The sequence below is a fragment of the Oryx dammah genome, unplaced genomic scaffold (assembly GCF_014754425.2).
Source record: "Oryx dammah isolate SB20612 unplaced genomic scaffold, SCBI_Odam_1.1 HiC_scaffold_23, whole genome shotgun sequence".
In the NCBI taxonomy this organism is placed as follows: Eukaryota; Metazoa; Chordata; class Mammalia; order Artiodactyla; family Bovidae; genus Oryx; species Oryx dammah.
In genome coordinates, this window is record NW_024070207.1 from 61,584,622 (window position 1) to 61,607,054 (window position 22,433).

At 33.7% G+C, this 22,433-nt stretch overlaps 1 protein-coding gene and 1 non-coding gene across 2 annotated transcripts in view; one reads left to right on the top strand and one right to left on the bottom strand.

The window, feature by feature from the left end:
- Window positions 1-5,628: 5,628 nt before the first annotated feature.
- On the bottom strand, window positions 5,629-5,735 carry LOC120882741. Its single transcript, XR_005725593.1, has one exon. It is a non-coding gene; the product is annotated as a U6 spliceosomal RNA (small nuclear RNA).
- A 15,895-nt stretch (window positions 5,736-21,630) lies between these two features.
- The window catches only part of HDX (highly divergent homeobox), a 227,686-nt gene continuing 226,883 nt past the window's right edge, over window positions 21,631-22,433 (top strand). The window contains exon 1 of the mRNA XM_040265625.1: window positions 21,631-21,777. Within this exon, the coding sequence (XP_040121559.1) occupies window positions 21,631-21,777 (147 nt within the window). The remainder of the gene's footprint in view (window positions 21,778-22,433) is intronic.

Sequence of the window (22,433 nt, forward strand, 5' to 3'; positions counted from 1 at the left end):
TCACTTATTTAGTAATTTTGTGTTTTATAGTATGCTAAGTATTGGATAAACTGAATTAGACATCAAAGTGTTTATAATATACATTAGGCATTTTTTATAAAACAAAGTAAAATATCACGTCTGGCCCTGTTTATTCAACTGTGAAATGAGGGCAAAATCTTCATAATACCTAGCTTTAAAATCTATGATTCTACTTATTAAATAAATTTTAATGTTATTAAATAAATATATTAATAAAAAGTATTAAGTGCAGTCAAAATTATGTTAATATTCTCTTCAGGAAACAGTATTTTAATAATTACCATTCTTGCCATCCATTTCCCATTTTTTAACTCTCACCTTTAAAGAGAAGCAATAAAGGTGTTATTCAGAAATACCATTGTTCTTTTGACTCTCTTGACCACTTTAAAATTAAGACATGTTCAGAACACAATACATTAATACCACTATAATATGCAAATATATGCTTAAGAAATACATTTTAAGTGAATAAATTAAAGTGTCTGTGTTGATACACTTATATATTGGAAACTTTTGAGAGCAGTGACTTGGAGAGGAAAGGATTACTTTGCAAAAAGTTTTGCTCTGATTTCTCACTCTGCAAAATATATTAAAACAATATGTGTTCTCAAAATTAACAGGTGAGGCTATACTTTCTGAAAAGCCTTGAGAATATTTTTACAAATTGTTATCAAGTTACCTGAATCAAATTAGCAGTAAAATAACAATTGCTGAATATGGTCATGATCAAACCTTGGAGAATATAGTCAATATATTCAGATATGTTCTGATTAACACCAAGGAATATAATTGTGATGAAATACCCAGCAGCACCTTTGTTATGTAACAGTCTGTTGTGCTTCATATCCAAGTGGGAAATATGACTATGCAGGAGAAATGCAGTGCCAACAAAATCATTAGGGGTTACTATTTATCCCATTTTTCAAGTGTACATACATCTATGATTTGGCTATACGATAAGTTTTCTATCTTAAGTCAAAGGCTTAACATAGGGTGGTATCTCTGAAATTGCAGTCTGCAGATCATAGGGTTCCAAGGACATGTTCTTAGGGGTCTGCAAGTTTTATGAAGATTTTTAAATTTGAGGGTTTTATTTCATTGATAATCTTGAAAAGAAAACCCACAAGATTCATGTATTCACTCACACACAGAGCTTTTCTACCAGGTATGGTGACAAAACTCCTCTTTTATAGTCATAAATCACAATTAAAATACATTTGATGGAATGAGTTAAGTACATTAAGACAGAGTTCCTCAAATAGAGACCCAAAGGTAGATTTGGACAATGTAGGAAAGATTTTGTTTTTGCTTTTGTTTTTCTCTTTTATTTTTTAAAATATGAATTTATTTATTTTAATGGGAGGTTAATTACTTTACAATATTGTATTGGTTTTGCCATACATCATCATGAATCCACCACAGGTATACACATGTTCCCCATCCTGAAGCCCCCTCCCTCCTCCCTCCCCGTACCATCCCTCTGGGTTGTCCCAGTGCACCAGCCCCAAGCATCCAGTATCATGCATCGAACCTGAAAAAGAAAAAAAAGAAACGAATTTACCTGTGACTATCAGTTCTGAGTTGCACTCCATGAGTCTTTTATACTACTATACAGTTTCTTAGTCTATTCAAATTATTTGTAGGGATAAATTTATGCTTCCACTGTTTGATGAATTAAAAGTGTGTGTGTGTGTGTGTGTGTTGTTTCAACACTATACATGTCATACATAGTATGCACCTAAAGTAAATTTATCCAAATTCCCTGAAGAATAGGATGTATATTTTTACCCTCAAAGCCTTTGCAGTTTTTGCAGTAAAATCAGAAATTGAAATATAAGAAAATAAAATAATTTATCTCTTTGCTTCTAGGTAAAACTACCCTTCAGTCTTAATATATACTATGTAAATCTGATTCACAAAACATTAAAAGACTATCTAGTTTAAGTGAATAAATATGGCTTAAACATTTTTAAAAACAAATTTTAATTACCTATGAAACCTCTTTCCAAGAGTGAGAAAGAGTTAGGAAAGAGTAGGATAGGGTTATGTAGATGATAAAAGGTTGAGAGAGAACTAAAAAGGATAAATTCATAGTACAGTGAAATTCAAGAGATATATTATTTTGATACAATGAGTTACTCATTAATAATTACTTTTGCAGTTTGCAACCTTGAGAAATTTTATAAAGCTCTCCTCAATAGTAAATTAAAATGCAATCTGCATTTAGAAGTCTTAATTTAGAATGTTAATTACTAGATGTTAGTGGTCAGGGCTTATGGCAATGGCATCACTATCATGAACTGGTGAACGATAGAAACGATTTACTTGCACAATTTGCTTGGAGCTAGAAATGTAAAAAGGAATAGAAATTAGTCAACAAATATATATGGATCAAGGTAGTATTTAACTCATTGGGAGATGCTATGTAACAATAGTCACATATTCTGCATGATTGTATGTAAGTAGAGCTGAAGAAAACAGGAAATAAGTTTTCCAGTTGAGGCCCTGTTTATGCTTCTGTTGTCCAACAGGTTATCTGTTTGAAATTGATCTTTTTTACTTTGTTATGAGTTTTGTATCTCAGTGTATTGATAAAGTATTTGTAGTTTAAAGGTATTTTATTATTTGTGATAAAAGCAACATCATTAAAAGCTAACAAATTATTAAAATTGATGAAATATCTGAGATCTAAATCTGCTTGCCAATAATTTTTTGAACATTACATGTGGCTATAAAGATATGTCATTGTAGATATATCCTTTCATCTGTTTATATGAACAATGTATACATAATATTGTCTTGGAATTTGCGCCCATGTCACTATGAATATATATTTAACTTTTATGTAACTGGATAATATTAACATCAATTGTAGAGAATTTTTAAGTGTTTTTTTTTTTTTTTAAATGAGATCAGTGTACAAATTTCTTCATGTCCTGAGAAAATTATATAGATTGTTGTTAAAATTTCTTCTTTCATATGTCTATCTTAGTGATTGAGGCCAATTATATCTCTATTAAAATGGAAGATAAGAGATGTGTACAATGCATTTCAGTAGTTATAGCCCAATAAACAAATTAAGAATATCCTTTCATAGTCTTTGAATAGATGCAATGCCTGTTACTTGACTTCATGCTTAGAAGATAATGAAATTTTTTTTTTTTGGCAATATTTCCAAATTCTGATAAGTTAATTATAAAATAGCTAAATAGAAAACTGCTATTTGTAAAGATGAGGATCATTAAATGTAAATGATAGATTAAAGTGAGAGCTTCTGAGAACAGATTTGTCATAGCAATTCTTTTGCCTGTATTCCAATTTCATAAAGTTCAAAGTGTCAGTTCATTTGCATATTTAATAAAACTGTTAAATAAAACACTGTTTAACAACTTAGTTTTTAATAGAATTCTGCTGTAATATAATATCCTTTAATTTTCAACATTAAATTTACAATAACAAATTATACAGAGACATCTATATCATCAACTCAATGGACATGAGTTTGAGCAAACTCTGGGAAATAGTGAAGGACAGGGAAGCCTGGTGTTCTGCTGTCCATGGGGCTTCAAAGAGTTGGACATGACTGAGGAACTGAAAAACAACAAATCTACATACATGGATGCCATGCCTGTTGGTGTTGTGCTTAATTTTTGCATTCTCCCAAATTTTAAAAGATCAAACTCTCATTACACTGAAGATACAAATTGCAATTCTAGAGACAAATGTAAAACTACTATGGAAGCAAACTAGATGTCCATTAGTAGATGAATAGATAAAAAATTTGGAATATTACTCAGTCATAAAAAGGAATGCATTTGAGTCAGTTGTAGTGAGATGGATGAACCTAGAATCTGTTGTACAGAGTGAAGTAAGTCAGAAAGAGAAAAACAAATTTCATATATTGACACATATATATATATATATGGAATCTAGAAAAATGGTACTGATGAACCTATTTGCAGGACAGGAATAGAGATGCAGACATGGAGAACAGACTAGACATAGTGGGAGAAGGAAAGGATGGGACGAATTGATAGAGTATCATTGACATATATACACTACCATGTGTAAAATAGATAGCCAGTGAGAAACTGCTCTATGGGCACAGGGAGCTCGACCCAGTGCTCTGTGACAACCTAGAGGTGCGGGATGGGGTGGGGGATAGGGAGGAGGTTCAGGAGGAAGATTTACATGTACTTGTGGCTGATTCATGTTGTATGGCAGAAGCCAACACAATATTGTAAAGCAACTATCCTCCAATTAAAGATAAATAAAAAACTTAAAAAATACTAGTGGACCATTAACTTTTTGCCTATAAAGTCAACCACCTAAAGTAAATGGATATATTCTTTGAAAGACAGAAATTATTAAATCTTGTTTGAGAAGAAATATAATAACCGGACACTTTATTAAATAAATTGACTTTATCATTAAAATTCTTCCTTTGAAGAAACCTCCAGACTTCCCTGGTGGTCTGGTGGTCCAGTGTTTAAGACTCTGCACTTCCAACGCAGGGGATGTGTGTCTGATCCCTGGGCAGGGAAGTTCCACATGTCACATGACAAGGCCAAAAAAAGATAGAAAAGGAAACAAAAACAAAAACAACTTTGTCTGAATTACTGCACTAGTGAATTAACTCTACAAAACACATAAGAATGATAAAAATTTACAGATTCAAGATCCCTTGAGACAAGCTAAACACAAAGGAAATCATGATCAGATATTATAATCAAATTGCTAAAAATCAAAGGTATTGTGTTGAAAACAGCTGGAGAAAAACAAAATATATAGGGAAACAAAGATTTGAAAATAACCATGAATTTCTCCCTGTGCAAGGATGACATGCAAACTCATGAAGTGTTCCATATTTTAGACTTTCCTGTAGCTCAAATCGTAAAGAATCTGGCTATGATGCAGGAGATCAGGGTTTGATCCCTGCGGTGGGAAGATCCTTTGGAGAAGGGAATGGCAATCCACTCCAGTATTCTTGCCTGGAGAATCCCTTGGACATAGAAGCCTGGTGGGCTACAGTCCAGGGGGTCACAAAGAGTAGGACACGACTGAGTGACTAACACACACACACAATGAATTTCTCATGACAAATCATAGAGACCAAAGTCAGCGAAAAAAGCACTTCTAAAATATAGAAAGACATGTACCCCCAAAACCAATGAATTAAACTATTCCAAAGACATTTTCAGATAACAAAAAAAGAAGCTGGGAAAAGGGAAATAGAACAAAAAGTCAGAAGGACCCAACAGAAAACAGTTTAAAATAATATGCCTAAATCCATCCATATTAGTAATTATATTAAATATAAGTGATCTAAACACACTAGCTTAAAGACATATTGTCGTACGGGATGTTTTATAGTTTACTTATATAATTTTTTATTGTCTGTATCCCTTTATTATAGTATCAGTTCCAGGAGATTCTTCTCCCCACTTCTGTATCTCCAGTACATAGAACAGAAGCTGACATATAACCTGGCCTATAACCTGGCATATAATGTATTTCATTCATTCAAACAAGCACACTTTTTCCACATATACTATGACTCATCCAAATGTTAGGGGGTTTATAGTCAATAATATTAGAGTTGACCGTAAAAATATGGAATGCTTCATGAATTTGCATGTCATTCTTGCTCAGGGGCCATGTTAATCTTCTTTGTATCATTGCAATTTTAATATATGTACTGCTGAAGAGAGCACGTCATATTGGATTTTTAAAGCTCAACTGTATCTTACATATAGGACAACTATATATGAAGACATAAGCTAAAGGTAAAGTGATAAAAAATTATATTCAATAACAGAATATTCAAAACAAAGCTGAAGTATATCCTTCAGTGTCAGACAAAATATAGAACAAGGAATAGTATGAGGAATAAAGAAGGTATGTTACATAATGAACAAAGGATCGATTTACCAAAAGACTGTAACAATATTAGTTGTGCATGTGCCTAAAAAAATCTTCAAAATACATAAAGCAAAACTAATACAATTAAAAGTTGAAACAGACAAGTGCACAATTATACTTGGGGACTTCACCATTCCTCTTTCAATAATTGATAGAACAAGTGTCAGAAAATCAGTATAGATACAGAAAATCTGAGCAACATTTTAACCAACATGAACTAATTGACATTATTAGAACTGCCTTTCCAACAACAGCCTTGCAAAATGTACATGGAATATTCTTTAAAATAAATCATATTCTGCCTGGGCCATAAGACAAATCGTAAAGAACTTAAAACAGTTGAAATAAGTACACTGAACTGGAAATCAATAACAATAACTGGAAAATACTTAAATATTTTAAGCAAAAATGGGAAAATAAGTATTTTGAACTGAATGATGATTAAAATAAATCATATCATCGTAGTTTTGCTTTGCATTTGCCTGATGCTTAATAATGTTGAGCATCTTTCAAATACCTGTTGACCATTTGTATGTCTTTTTCAGAGAAATATCTGTTTAAGCTCTTTACTCACTTTTAATTGGATAATTAGTTATTTTTGCTATTGAGTTTTAGGAATTCCTTACATATTTTGGAAATGAACCCATACCAGATATATGGTTTCAAATATCTTCTTTCATTCTGTAGGTTGTGTTTTCATTTACTTGATTGTTCTTTGCTTGGCAGAATTTTTGAGTATGATGTAATCCCATTTGTCTAGTTTTGCTTTTGTTGCCTTTACTTTTGGTGATATAACCAAGAAATTATTGCCAAGACCTGTGTCCAGAAACTTTTTCCCTGTGTTTTCTTCTAGGAGATTTACAGTTTCAGGTCTTGTGTTTAAGTTTTGTTTTTGTTTTTTTTTAATTGATTTCTGTGTGTGTTTATGGTATTAAACCTGTTAGAATGCCTATTATTAAACAACCAAAAGATAAAAAGTATTGGCAAAGCTGTGGAGAAATTGGAACCCTTGTACATTGTTGGTGGGATATCAATTAATGTTCAGCAGCTATGGCAAATAATATGGAGATTCCTGAAAAAGAATAAAAATAGAATTACCATATGACTTAGCAATCCCACATCTGGGTATATAGTCATCTTTTTGTTTTCATCGATGTGGAACCCAGGGATAGGTTGATATAGAGAGTCAATTATAATGGACTTGAGCATCCTTGGATTTTGTTATCTGCGGGGGTTCCTGGAACCAATCTCCTGCAGATAGCAAGGGACAACTATATCCAAAAGTATTAGAATCAGGATCTTGAAGAGATAGCTGCATACCCATATTTTCACAATAGCAATAATATGGAAATAACCAAGTGACTATCAACAGATGAATGAATAAAATGTAATATATACATACAATGGGATGTTATTCAGTCCTTAAAGAGAAGGAAATTTTGCCATTTGCAACAACATGGATGAACGTGAAGGACATTAAAGTGAGACAAGCTAGTCACAGAACAAATACTGCATGATTCCACTTAAGTGAAGTATCTAAAATAGTCAGAAGCAGAAAATGCAGTGGTGGTTGCCAGGAATGGAGGGTGAAGGAAATAGGAAGTTGTTATTCAATGGGTAGTTAGTTTCAGTTATGCCAAATGAATAAATTATAAAGATCTGTTTTAGATCATTATACCTATTGTTTACAATACAGTATTGTACACCATGAACATGAATTTGAGCAAACTTCAGAAGATAGTAGAGGATAGAGGAGCCTGATGTGCTACAGTCCATGGGGTTGCGAAGAGTCAGACATGACTTAGTGACTGAACAACAACAACAATGTTGTGCACTTAAAAACAGGGTAGGTCTCATTTTAAGTGTTCTTGTTACAGAACAAATAAACAATGAAACACAAGGAAATACTTGGGGGGGGATGTTGGAACTGTTGACAACTTTGATTATGGTAATGGTATCACTGGTTTTTGTTTAAGGCTAAACTCATCAATTTGTAGACATTGAATATTGTGCAGCTTTTGTACATCAGATATATTTCAGTAAGGCTGTTAAAAAATACAGCCTATCAAAATTTGTAGAATGCAGCCAAAGTAGTATTTAGAAGTAAATTTATAAAGGAGACAAGTCAAAGATCAATAATCTAAGTTCCCATCTTAAGAAACTAGAAAACAAAACAAAGAAGACCAAATTAATTCCAAATAAAACAGAAAGAAAGTAATGGTAAGAGCAGAAATCAATGTAAATGAACACAGAAAAACAATAGACAAAAGTCAGTGAAACGAAAAGCTAATTATTTCAGAAGATCAATAAAGGTGATAAACCTCTTGTCAAACCGACCAAGACAAAAGAAACAAATTTCCAGTATCAAGAAGAAGAGTACATCACAATATACCCTACAAATATTAAACGGATCATAAAGAAATAGTCTGTAAGAAACTTTGCACCTTTAAATTCAGCAACTTAGATAAAACGACCGATTTTTTGAAAGACACAAACTACGCAAACTCAGTCATGAAGAGCTAGAGAATCCGAATAATATAGAAATGTAATGCCTAGTTTAAAACTTTCCAGCAAAGAAAGTTCCATGCTCAGATGGCTTCACTGGTAATATCTAACAAAGATTTAAATGCAAATAATTCTATGTATACTCTTCTAGAACATGAAAGTAGAGAAGGAATACTTCCAAACTTATTACTCTGTTCCAAACCTAACACAATGGAAGAAAATCACAAACATCCCTAATGAATGCAAACTCAAAACTTTTAACAAAATATATATAAATCAAATAAATATATGAAAGCAATACATAACCACCAAATAGGGTTTATTACAGGAACAGAATACTGGTTCAACATTTGAAAATCAATCAGTGTAACTTACCATATCAAGAATGTAAAGAACAGAACAATATCTATACAATTATCTCAATAGATGCAGGAAAAATATTTGACAAAATGCAATATCCATCGATTATAATGATGATAGTAACGTTGTCGTTCAGTCACTCAATCGTGTCCAACACTTTGTGACGCCATGGACCGCAGCAAACCAGGCTTCACTGTCCATCATCAATACCAGAGCTTACTCAAACTCATGTCCATCGAGTCAGTGATGCCATCCAACCATCTCATCCTCTGTTGTCGCCTTCTCCTCCCGCCTTCAATCTTTCCCAGCATCAGGATCTTCTCCAATGTCTCAGTTCTTCACATCAGGTAGCCAAAGTATTGGAGTTACAGCTTCAGGAACAACTCTTCCAAGGAATATTCAGGATTGAATTCTTTTAGGATGGACTGGTTGAGTCTTCTTGCAGTCCAAGGGACTCTCAAGAGTCTTCTCCAACACCAAGGTTCAAAAGCATCAATTCTTCGGTGCTCAGCTTTCTTCATAGTCCAACTCTCACATCAATACATGACTACTGGAAAAACCATAGCTTTGACTAGATGGATATTTGTTGGCAAAGTAATGTCTCTGCTTTGTAATATGCTGTCTAGGTTGGTCATAGCTTTTCTTCCAAGGAGCAAGCATCTTTTAATTTCATGGTTGCAGTCACCATCTGCAGTGATTTTGGAACCCAGAAAAGTAAAGTCCTCCACTGTTTCCATTATTTTACCATCTATTTGCCATGAAGTGATGGGACCAGATGCCATGATCTTAGTTTTCTGAATGTTGAGTTTTAAGCCAACTTTTTCACTCTCTTCTTTCACTTTCATCAAGAGACTCTTTAATTCTTCTTCACTTTCTGCCTTAAGAGTGATGTCATTTGCATATCTGAGGTTATTGATATTTCTCCTAGCAATCTTGATTCCATCTTATGCTTCATACAGACTGGGATTTCACATGATGTACTCTGCATAAAGTTAAATAAGCAGGATGACAATATGCAGCCTTTACATACTCCTTTCCTGATTTGGAATCAGTCTGCTGTTCTATGTCCAATTCTAATTGTTGCTTCTTGACTGGCATACATATTTCTCAGAAGGCAGGTCAGGTGGTTTGGCATTCTCACCTCTTTAAAAATTTTCCATAGTTTGTTTTGATCCTCATAGTCAAAGGCTTTGGCATAGTAAATAAGACAGAAGTAGATTTTTTTTTTTTTCTGAATCTCTCGTGATTTTTCAATGATCCAACAGATGTTGGCAATTTGATCTCTGATTCCTCTGCCTTTTCTAAAACCAGCTTGAACATCTGGAAGTTCACAGTTCACCTACTGTTGAAGCCTAGCTTGGAGAATTTTCAGGATTACTTTGTTAGTGTGTGAGATGAGTGCAGTTGTGCGGTAGTTTGAGTATTCTTTGGCATTGCCTTTCTTTGGGGTTGGAATGAAAACTGACTTTTCCAGACCTGTGGCCACTGCTGAGTTTTCCAAATTTGCTGGGATATTGAGTGTAGCACTTTCATAGCATCATCTTTTAGGATTTGAAACAGCTCAACTGGAATTCCATCACCTCCACTAGCTTTGTTCATGGTGATGCTTCCTAAGGCCCACCTGACTTCACATTCCAGGATGTCTGGCTCTAGGTGAATGATCACACCATTGTGGTTATCTGGGTCAAGAACTTTTTTGTATAGTTCTTCTGTGTATTCTTGCCTCCTCTTCTTAATATCTTCTGCTTCTGTTAGGTCCATACCATTTCTGTCCTTCATTGTGCCCATCTTTGAAGTATTTCCCTGGTATCTCTAATTTTCTTTAAGAGATCTCTAGTCTTTCCCATTCTATTGTTTTCCTCAATTTCTTTGCATTGACCATTGAGGAAGGTTTTCTTATTTCTCTGTACTGTTCTTTGGAACTCTTCTCTTCTTTCCTCAGCTATTTGTAAGGCCTTCTCAGACAATCATTTTGCCTTTTTGTATTTGTTTTTCTTGAGGATGGTCTTGATCACTGCCTCCTGTCACAAACCTCAGTCCATAGTTCTTCAGGCACTCTGTCTATCAGATCTAATCCCCTGAATCTATTTGTCACTTCCACTGTATAATTGTAAGGGATTTGATTTAGGTCATACCTAAATAGTCTCGTGATTTTCCCTACTTTCTTCAATTTAACTCTGAATTTGGCAATAAAAAGTTCATGATCTGAACCACAATCAGCTCCTGGTCTTGTTTTGCTGACTGTATAGAGCTTCTCCATCTTTGGCTGCAAAGAATATAATGATTCTGATTTTGGTATTGGCCATCTGGTGATGTCCATGTGTAGAGTCTTGTGTTGTTGGAAGAGGGTGTTTGCTATGACCAGTGTGTTCGCTTGGCAAAACTCTGTTAACCTTTGCCTTGCTTTGTTTTGTTCTCCAAGTCCAAATTTGCCTGTTACTCCAGGTGTCTCTTGACTTTCTACTTTTGCATTCCAGTCCCCTATAATGAAAAGGACAATTTTTTTAGGTGTTATCTCTAAAGGGTCTTGTAGGTCTTCATAGAACTGTTCAGCTTCAGCGTCTTCAGCATTACTGGTCGGGTCATAGGCTTGGATTACTGTAATATTGAATGGTTTGCCTTGGAAATGAATGGAGATTATTCTGTCATTTTTGAGATTGCATCCAAATACTGCATTTTGGACTGTTTTGTTGACCATGATGGCTACTCTATTTTTTCTAAGGGATTCTTGCCCACAGCAGTAGATATAATGGTCATCTGAGTTAAATTCACCCATTTCAGTTCATTTTAATTCACCTTTTCCTAAATGTTGATGTTCACTCTTGCCATTGCCTGTTTGGCCACTTCCAATTTGCCTTAACTCATGGACTAACATTACAGGTTCCTATATAATGTTGTTCTTAACAACATTGGACATCACATCCACAACTGGGTGTTATTTTTGCTTTGGCTCCATCTCTTTGTTCTTTCTAGAGTTATTTCTCCACTCTTCTCGAGAAGCATATTGGGCATCTACCGACGTGGGGAATTCATCTTTCAGTGTCCTATCTTTTTGCCTTTTCATTTCATTTAAACATTATATGCTAGGCCTTATCCAGGCACAATAAGAAATAAAAGGCAAATTTATTGGAAACGAAGAAATAAGTCTTTATCTCTTTGTGAATGACAATTGTTTGGAACAGACCAGACAATCAACAAAAAAAGCTTCTGAAACCAATAAATGAGTTACTGAAGTCAATATACCAAAATCAGTTGTATGTTGATATACTAGCAATGAACAATTGGAATGTTTTTAAAAAGGACTCCAGCTGTATTGATGTATTATTCACAAATGAAAATTGTGTATGTTTAAGGTGTACAATGTGATGGTTTGATATATAAATGTATTATGAAATGATTAGTACAATCAGGGTAATTAATATATCCATAATTCACATTTTTCTGTTTAGTTCTTTTCTTTTTTTTTTTTTTTTTGGTATAGTGAGAACACTTGAAATTTACTCTCAGTAAATTCCAATATACACTATGCTATTTTTAACTTTAGTAGCCATGATTTTAAAAATACCATTTACAATAGTCTCAAGTCCCCCCACACACACAAGAAATGCATAGATATGAATTTTACAGACTATGTACTGAATCTGTATACTGAAAACTATAAAACTCTGAGGAAAGAAATCAAAGAAGATCTAAATAATTATAGAGAAATATATCATATTCATGATTTAGGAGACATACTAGTTGTCCCTACACTGATTTATAGATTCAATCCAATCCCACCAGAAATTTTGCAGGTACCAAGAATCTGATTTCAAATTTCATATCAGGATGAAAAGGATGTTAATAGCCAAATTGATTTTTAAAGTACAGTGTTGGAAGACTTACACTTTCTGATTCAAGACTTACTGTAAATCTATAGTAGTTAAGACAATGTGGTTTTGATTAAGGAATTAACACTTTGATCAATGGAACAGTAAAAAGTGACCAGAAAGAGAAGCATACTTATGTGGTTAAATGACTTTTAACACAGATGAAAAAGCAGTTCAATAAATTTTCTTTCAATTAGTGACACTGAAACAATTGTATATCAAAATGCAATAAATAAATGAATAAATAAATAAAACTTTGACCTGTACTTCATACGTTATACAAAAATCAACTCCAATGGATCCAAAACCTAAGTGTGAACTGCAAAAATATAAAGTGACTAAAAGAAAACATAGGAAAAACTTTTGTGACCATGTGTTAGATAGAAATTTCTAGATAAGACACTAAAAGCACAGTCCATAAAATGAAAGAGTAGTGATAAATTGGACTACATCAAAATTAAAAACTGCTCTGTAAAATACACTGTTATTAAAATAAGACAAGCTACATACAAATGAGGAAACAAATTTATTTGCAAGTAATATTTCTCATAAAGGACTTGTAGGCAGAATATGTAATGAACCCTGCAAGTTCAACAAGAAGAAACAACCAATCCAATTTAGAAATTTGCAAAATATTTGGAGACTTATACAGAGAAAGCGTGAATGACAAATAAGCATATTAAAAGATGCTCAATATCATTAGTTACTAAGGAAATACAAATTAAAGCTACAATAATAACATATAATTACACAACTATTAAAATGGTTATTTTTTTAAAAAATTCTGATAATAATAAATATAGTAAGGAATTGAAAGAATTGAAACTTTCATAGAATGTTGGTGCAAAAGCAAATTTGTACAGCAACTTTTGAAAATGGTTCTGCAGAAAATAAAATAAAAAAAAAAGAAAAAGAAAATGGTTCTGCAGTTTTCTATAAAGTTAAGCATACGTTTAGTGACTGACCAGAAATCATAATCCTAGGTATTTACTCAAGAGAAAAGGAAACATATTTGGAGACAGAAACCTGAACACAAATGTTTTTAATAGTTTTATTCATAATAGCCACATGTCCTTCAATGAATGAATGGATAAACTGTGGTATTCTTACCATGGAATGCTCCTCTGCAAGAAAAGGATAAAACTATTGATAAAGACAACATAGATGAATCTCATTATGCAAAGTGAAAGAAGCTAGTCTCAGAAAAGAATACATACTGTATTATTCTGTCTATATGGCATTCATAAAAGTGAAAATAATAACAGTATAGTAATTGTCAGGGACTGGGTGGCTGGAGAGACTGATTACAAAGAAGGAGCATAAGGGATATTTTAGAATGACAAAACTGTTCGTTGTTGTTGAAAGTCTTCAGTTCAGTTCAGTTCAATCACTCAGTCATGTCAGACTTTGCGGCCCATGGACTGCAGCATGCTGGGCTTCCCTGCCCATCACCAAATCCTGGAGCTTGCTCAAACTCATGTCCATTGAGTTGGTGATGCCATCGAGCAATCTCCTCTTCTGTCGTCCCCCTCTCCTCCTGCCTTTAGTCTTTCCCAGCATCAGCGTCTTTTCCAATGAGTCACTTCTTTGCATAAGGTGGCCAAAGTATTGGCACTTGAGCTTCAGCATCAGTCCTCCAAATGAATATTCAGGACTCATTTCCTTTAGGATTGACTGGTTGGATCTCCTTGCAGTCCAAGGGACTCTCGAGAGTCTTCTCCAACACCACAGTTTAAAAGCATTAATTCTTCAGCACTATGCTTTCTTTGTGGTCCAACTCTCACATCCATACATGACTACTGGAAAAATCATAGCTTTGACTAGACAGACCATTGTTGGCAAAGTAATACTTCTGCTTTGTAATATGCTTTCTAGGTTGGTCATAGCTTTTCTTCCAAAGAGCAAGGGTCTTTTAATTCCATTACTGCAATCACCATCTGCAGTGATTTGGAGCCCAAGAAAATTAACTCTCTCACTGTTTCCATTGTTTCCCTATCTATTTTCCAACAAGTGATGGGACTGGATGCCATGATCTTCGTTTTTTGAATGTTGAGTTTTAAGCCAGCTTTTTCACTCTCCTCTTTCACTTTCATCAAGAGGCTCTTTAATTTCTATTCACTTTCTGCCATAAGGGTGGTGTCATCTGTGTGTCTGAGGTTATTGATATATCTCTCAGCAATCTTGATTCCAGTTTGTGCTTCATTCAGCCTGGGATTTTGAATGATGTACTATGCATATAAGTTAAATAAGCAGATTGACAATATACAACCTTGACATACTCCTTTCCCAATTTGACATCAATCTGCTCTTCCATGTCTGGTTCTAACTGTTGCTTCTTGAGCTGCATACAGATTTCTCAGGAGGCAGGTAAGATGGTCTGATATTAATATCTCTTTAAAAATTTTCCAGTTGGTTGTGATCCACACAAAGGCTTTAGCATAATCAGTGAAGCTGAAATAGATTCCCCCCCGCGCGCGCCGCCCCGGGGGGGGCTTGCTTTTCCTATGAGCCAATGGATGTTGGCTATTTGATCTTTGATTCCTCTGCCTTTTTTAAATCCAGCTTGAACATCTAGAAGTTCACAGTTCACCTACTGTTGAAGCCTAGCTGGGAGAATTTTGAGTATTAGTTTGCCAGCATGTGAGATGAGTGCAACTGTACAGTAGTTTGAGCATTCTTTGTCATTGCCTTTCTTTGGGAATGGAATGAAAACTGACCTTTTCTAGTCCCATGGCCACTGCTGTTTTTCACATTTGCTGGCATATTTGGTGCAACACTATAACAGCATCATCTTTTAGGATTTGAAGTATCTCAACTGGAATTCCATAGCCTCCACTAGCTTTGTTCTTAGTGATGCTTCCTAAGGCCCACTTGAATTCACACTCCTGGATGTCTGGCTCTTGGTGAGTGATCACACCATCATGGTTATCTGGGTCATTAAGATCTTTTTTGTATAGTTCTTCTGTGTATTCTTGCCACCTCTCTTAACATCTTCTGCTTCTGTTACGTCCATACCATTTGTTCTTCATTGTGCCCACCTTTGCATGAAACGTTCCCTTGGTATCTCTAAGTTTCTTGTAGGGACCTCTAGTCTTTCCCATTCTAGTTTTCCCTCTATTTATTTGCATTGATCACTTAGGAATGCTTTCTTATCTCTCCTTGCTATTCTTTGGAGCTCTGCATTCAGATGGATATATCCTTCCTTTTCTCCTTTGGTTTTTGCTTCTCTTCTTCTTCTTCTTCTTCTTCTTTTTTTTTTTTTAAGGCCTCTTCAAACAACCAGTTTTCCTTTTTGCATTTCTTTTTCTTGGAAATTGTTTGAAGCCTGTATTCAGGACAAAAACGGACAGTTAGAACCAGATGTGGACCTGCCTGGTTCAAAATTGCAAAAGGAGTATGACAAGGCTATATGTTGTCACCCTGCTTATTTAACTTATATGCAAAATGTTGAATTACAAGCTGGAATCAAGATTGCTGGGAGAAATATAAAAAAATCACAGATATGCAGATGATACCAGTCCATTGACAGAAAGTGAAGAGGGAGTGAAGAGCATCTTGATGAGAATGAAAAAGTAGAGTGAAAGAGCTGGCCTGAAACTCTACATTAAAAAACTTAAGATCATGGCATCTAGTCCCATCACTTCATGACAAATAAAAGGAGGAAATGACAGATTTTATTTTCTTGGGCTCCAAAATCACTGAAGATTGTGACTGCAGCCATGAAATTAAAATATAATTGTAAGGAAAGCTATGACAAACCGAAACAGCATATTAATAAGTAGAAACATCACTTTGCTGACAAAGGTCTGTATAATCAATGCTATCATTTTTCCAGTAGTCATGTATTAATGTGGTTGTTGGACCATAAAGAAGGCTGACTGTTGAAAAATTTATGCTTTGGAATTGAGCTGCTAGAAGAAAATTCCTGAGTCCCTTTGATTGCAGGAAATCAAACCAGTCAATCTTAAAGGAAATCAACCCTGAATATTCATTGGAAGGACTGTTGCTGAAGCTGAAGCTCCAATTCTTTGGCCACCTGATGTATAGAGCTGACTCACTGGAAAAGACTCTGATGTTGAGAAAGATTGAGATCAAGAGTAGAAAGGAGCAGCAGAGGATGAGACAGATAGCATCACCAACTCAATAGATATAAATTTGGGCAACCTCCAGAAAATATTAGTGGACACAGGGGCTTAGCGTGCTACAGTCCATGGGGTCTTAACGAGTCAGACACAACTTTGTGACTGAACAAAAAATTTCAAAGTGAATAATAATAATGGATTAAAAAGACAATGCTAATAGAACTCTATTGGCCAAGATAAAGATATTCAAGTTATTATATTAACCTAAAGCTCAATCATTTGTAAATAAATAAAGAAAAAAAATAAAAGTTTTGATGTTGGATATAATGTCTTCTCTTTGAGTTGTTGATGATTTTATGGATTAACTCCATTTTCAAAATCAGGTTTTTTAGGAATGAGTACTTAAGAATTTTTTTTTTTCCTATGGTTTAGCCCCTTAATACATTACAAGTGCGTGTTATTCACTCAGTTGTGTCCAACTCTGTGTGACACCCTGGACTGGAGCCTGCCAGTCTCCTCTGTTCATGAAATTCTCCAGACAAGAATATTGTAGTGGGTAGCCATTCCATTCTCCCGAGTACTTTCCTGACTCTGGATTGAACGGGGCCTCCTGCATTGTAGACAGATTCTTTACAGTCTGAGCCACCAGGGAAGCCCACTTAATACAATTTTAGGACATTATTAACACTGGTCTTAAGTATGATATCTGATATATAAAAACAGTGTTTCATAGGAATTTATCTGAAATATTCCAATGTGAAAATACAGTCTTAGCTATCTGGAATTCCTAAGGAGACAGTCATTCCTCAAAGTTGTATTTTTCAAGTACTTCCAAAGCAGTATATCTAAAATATTTCACTCATTGTTCTGCTTAGTTGCACAGAACATGCTGAACATATTTTAATCATTTCCCAGTGGCTCAGGGTCTTCATTAAAAAGTCAAATTCTAAAGAAGAAAGCAACCTAAGAAATTTCATATGAATATGATAGATAAACTGAAAGGTCTCATTATCCTAAAATATATAAATATGGTACAACTGTAACAAGCTTTAGAATTTAAGAAACAGGAATTCCCTCACAGTCCAGTGGTTAAAACTTCACACTTCTACTGCAGGGTGTTTGGGTTCAATCCCTGGTCAGGGAACTAAGATCCTAGAAGCTGCAGGTCACACACACACACACACACACACACGCACGCACACAAAACTAAGAAAAATGAGCTGACATATCTTAAATTATTTGTAACAGTCAAGATTGGTAAATAAAACAAGTCATATAATCCAGAATTTTACTGAGTAGAGATGGATGCTCATAGAAATTAAGTGATTTACCAAATAGTCTCCAGTGAAGCTAAAAAGTAAGGCACAGGTTGTCTTATTACTTGTTCAGTGGTTGCTACAATGCAAAGAGCATTTATTAGACTCATGAGGTAAAGCTAAATGACTTGTTATTTTGACATTTAATCCCTTAATTCAGTAACCTTCCCTCACTCAACCCAGTGAGTCTCAATTGTCATGAATCCAATGGGTTGTCATTTTATCTCCCATATAAATAACAACCCAACTTTAAGAATGAAAAATTTTCAACTTTTTTCCTGATGTTTGTACAGATGATTAAGAACTTCATGCATTCAATAACTTGCCTCTTCATATGCCAAGATAATGAGGGCAGCTGGAGATAATAATTTATCTTGATTATAGGGTATATTTAGTTGAGCAGGTAAAGAATGAACTTTTTAAGAAAAAAATTAATAACATTTCTAAAATATATAATATTATACACACTGTGTGTGTCTGTGTAGAAAAACTTAGATTAAAAAATTTATAACATTTCGGTTTCATTTGTTGACTAAAATATGAATAAAACACTAGGTTTCTAATTTACATTCACTCAAAACTTTTATATAGTTCCATTTATTCTGGCATCTAGTATTACTGCTAAATATTACTGCTAAAATCTAGAAAGCTTATTATTTTAGTAATTTAAAAAATATTTGAATGATGTTTGAAACATCTAATACAAAGCTGAGAATATAAAGAAATACTATGTTGTAAAAAAAAACAAAATTTACATGTTAAACAGTATTATTAACTAGAGATTTTGTTCAAATACCACAAAATTTTATGCTAGTATCCATTATTTGTTTTCATACTTTATTCAAGATTCTTCATTGCATTTAGTTGCACTGAACAGTTCCAGCTGTATGGAAAAAAAATTGATAAATGTTTTCTTTCTGGAATTGAGCTGCAGGAGTGGCTTGTATATTTTTGAGGTTAAGTAAGTCAGAAAGAAAAACACCAATACATATTAACGCATATATATGGAATTTAGAAAGATGGTAACGATGGTACGAGACAGCAAAAGAGACACAGATGTAAAGAACAGACTTTTGTACTCTGTGGGAGAAGGCAAGGGTGGGATAATTTGAGAGAAGAGCATTGAAACATGTATATCATCATCTGTGAAATAGATTGCCAGTCCAGGTTCAATGCATGAGACAGGGTGCTCAAGGTTGGTGCACTGGGATGACCCTGAAGAGTGGGATGGGGAGGGAGGTGGGAGGGGGTTTCAGAATGGGGAACACATGTACACCTATGGCTGATTCATGTCAATGTATGGCGAAAACCACTACAATATTGTAGTGGTTTAGTAATTAGCCTCTAATTAAAATAAATTAATTAATTTAAAAAATAATTTTAAAAATATTTTTATTTCCATTTTTGTACTGTTATGGATATTTTCTAATTTTCTTTATTATGATTTCTTAGATACACCCAGCATTTAAAAGCAGACATTTAATTTCCAAATTCATGGGAGTTTTAAAGTATCTTTGATATTAATTTCTCATTTTGATATTAATTTCTCATTTAAATGCTTTCTTCTCTGCAATCACCCTCTGTGTTTTTTCAGTCTTTTAACTTTATTGAGGCTTTCAATGGCTAAGTCAAAGATCTCTCTTGGTAGATGTCACATTGCACTTGAAAATATGAGGGTCATTTCCTAATGTCTTTTGATATTGATTTCTAACATAATTTCACAGTGATAAGAGAACAGACTCTATGATTTCAATACCTTTAGACCATGAAATTTTTGCACCTTGTTTTACATCCCTGGATATGGTCCAGTGTCTGCTATGGGAACTTGAATGTAATTTGTAGCCTGCTGTTGTTTGAAAATTATATAAACCTTAACTATGTTGAATCATTTCACAGTGCTTTTCCGGTCTACTATATCTTTCTACTTTTTTGTCTATTCATTCTGTTAATTTTTGAGAGTTTGATATTAAAACTCCAACTAAAAATCTTAATTTATGTAATTAAAAAATCAATTGTAACTTATAGTTGAACTATAATATATATAACTTTGTTATATATTTTCCTCAAATCTCATTCCGAAGTACCTTACTTCTTAATCCACACCAGATGAGGTACTTCAGGTATTTGAACTTCATCTCCTGACTGTAGCTGAACCATTTAGGAAAAAGAACCCAAAATTGCTCTGATAACTGGCATACATGATAGTAATATTGCTTTGATGAATATTGTCCCTACAGTCTGGCCCAAACATTCTTGAAAATTTGGTCAGTTTTCAGATAAGAGGTTTACATTTCCACATTGGCAGTCTCTTTGTAATTTGTTTCTGAATGTTCCTACCCTCTTCTACATGTGAATTTCTCTCATCCAATCTCTTAACATTATATAGGAAGACATTTGTATGGTAAAGAAAAAAAAGCCATATGTACAAATTGCACTGGATATCTATTTGACTATCTTTAATTTCTTTATGAAATTTCTTTATTGTTCAACATATTTTTAAAAGGGAAGTTATTTTCCACGTCAGTGTACTTAGTTGTTTGCATACCCAGTATATTGGAATGATTTCTGTTTGGTTTGTTTTTGTTGCTGCTGTTTCCCTAATTTTAAAAGGATTCATTCCTTGGAAAGCAGGTTTTCTTTCTGTCAGCTTTTAGGAATAACAGTTTTGATGTGACAATTTTTAAAAGAAACCTGAAATTGCCTTTATCTAATTATGTGTTCTTCTTTATAAAATGTACTACTGGAATTAATCTCCTTTATGAAGAGCTTGGCTTGCCTCTTATTTGTGAGATTCACAGAGTTGTTCCCTTAATATTAAACATCTTGCCTATTAACAGGAAGAGTACTGTGTTTTTAAAAAATGTCTCTTGCCTAATTATGATGTCAGTTACAAGTACATGGTTTATTTTTAGGAAAATGTACATGATTTTTACTTTAGATTTACATACTGAAGCTGTTAAAAATAATTATTTTGTTTAGTATTGTCTAAAGCAAACACATTTTCAGAGTCACTAAACCTTCCTGGTTATTTTTAAGCTTTAAAGAGAGATTTTGACTTTTGTATAAAATAAACCTCTTTATCCCAGAAAAAGAAAAAAAAAATAATAGCACCTTTTTGTTCCAGAGCACAGCTTCTATCTGTAAGACATAAGCCAGATGCTTTGCTTGACAAAGAACAGTGAGTTTCCCTGTTGATAATTGACCATGTATGGCTACCTATCTCTGGTTTTACTAGCCATAAATATTTATTTTGGTGAAAGAACTTTTTTTTCCTTATGCACTGACACTATCCAGATAAGGTCTTTCTCATTTTTTGTCTTTAAAGTTGATTTTTTTTTTCTGAACAAGTTCAATAAATGTTCACATTATGCATAATTTTCAGTGAGAACCTGTCTCCCTTTGGCACACAAATTATTGCCCATTACTGAAAATATTTCACTTTAAAAAAATCTCACAGCTTGAAAGCTCTGAAGTTATTTTAAAAACAAAAGCATGCAAATTCTACACATATCCATTTTTTATTCCAATTTTCAGAGTATCTTCTTTTATTTTTAGATGAATCTACGTTCTGTATTTACTGTAGAGCAACAAAGGATTTTACAACGTTATTATGAAAATGGAATGACAAATCAAAGTAAAAATTGCTTTCAGCTCATATTACAGTGTGCACAGGAGACTAAGCTGGACTTCAGTGTAGTCAGGGTAAGTATTCAGGTCTTAAACTCTTGAATTTAATACTTTTTATTGCAAGAAATAATTGCTTAATATGAGAAAAACTATCAGGATATGAAGTCACTAACTTTATAAACAGCTTAATTTCCCTTGTATAAAATTATTATTTTTAATAAAGACAATTATTTAGTACATTTTTTTCTACAAATAGCTTGAAAGCACTAAAATTTTTCAGTTTAAATATATCTTTAAAAAAATCCCAGTCCTTTGAACTAATAGGTACCTTTAGGATTAGTTGTTGATCTCATGCTTTGTTTATACCTAGAACAATATAGATAGAACCCTTCAAATTGATATCAGTAAAACATGCATCTACCAAGGGACTTCACATATTTTCTTGATGTGTTTTAATTTTTTCATTGGGCACTTATGACTTTAGTATTTATGTCTTTTTAGTGAAATCTAGTTTTTTATAAATGCCACATCTCCTTCTAAGTAAAATGTATGCATTTTAATGGGTTACAAGGTAAGGGACAGAAATCCCTAGGGGAAAAAAAATCCTTTTTTTTACAATCATAATTATTCAGCTATAAAAAATCAGAGCTGCTACATATTTGGGAAAGGCAGTGAGAAGGTGACAAAGAGGAGGCAAGAGATTAATGTAACAGAACTAGTCACAGATTTCA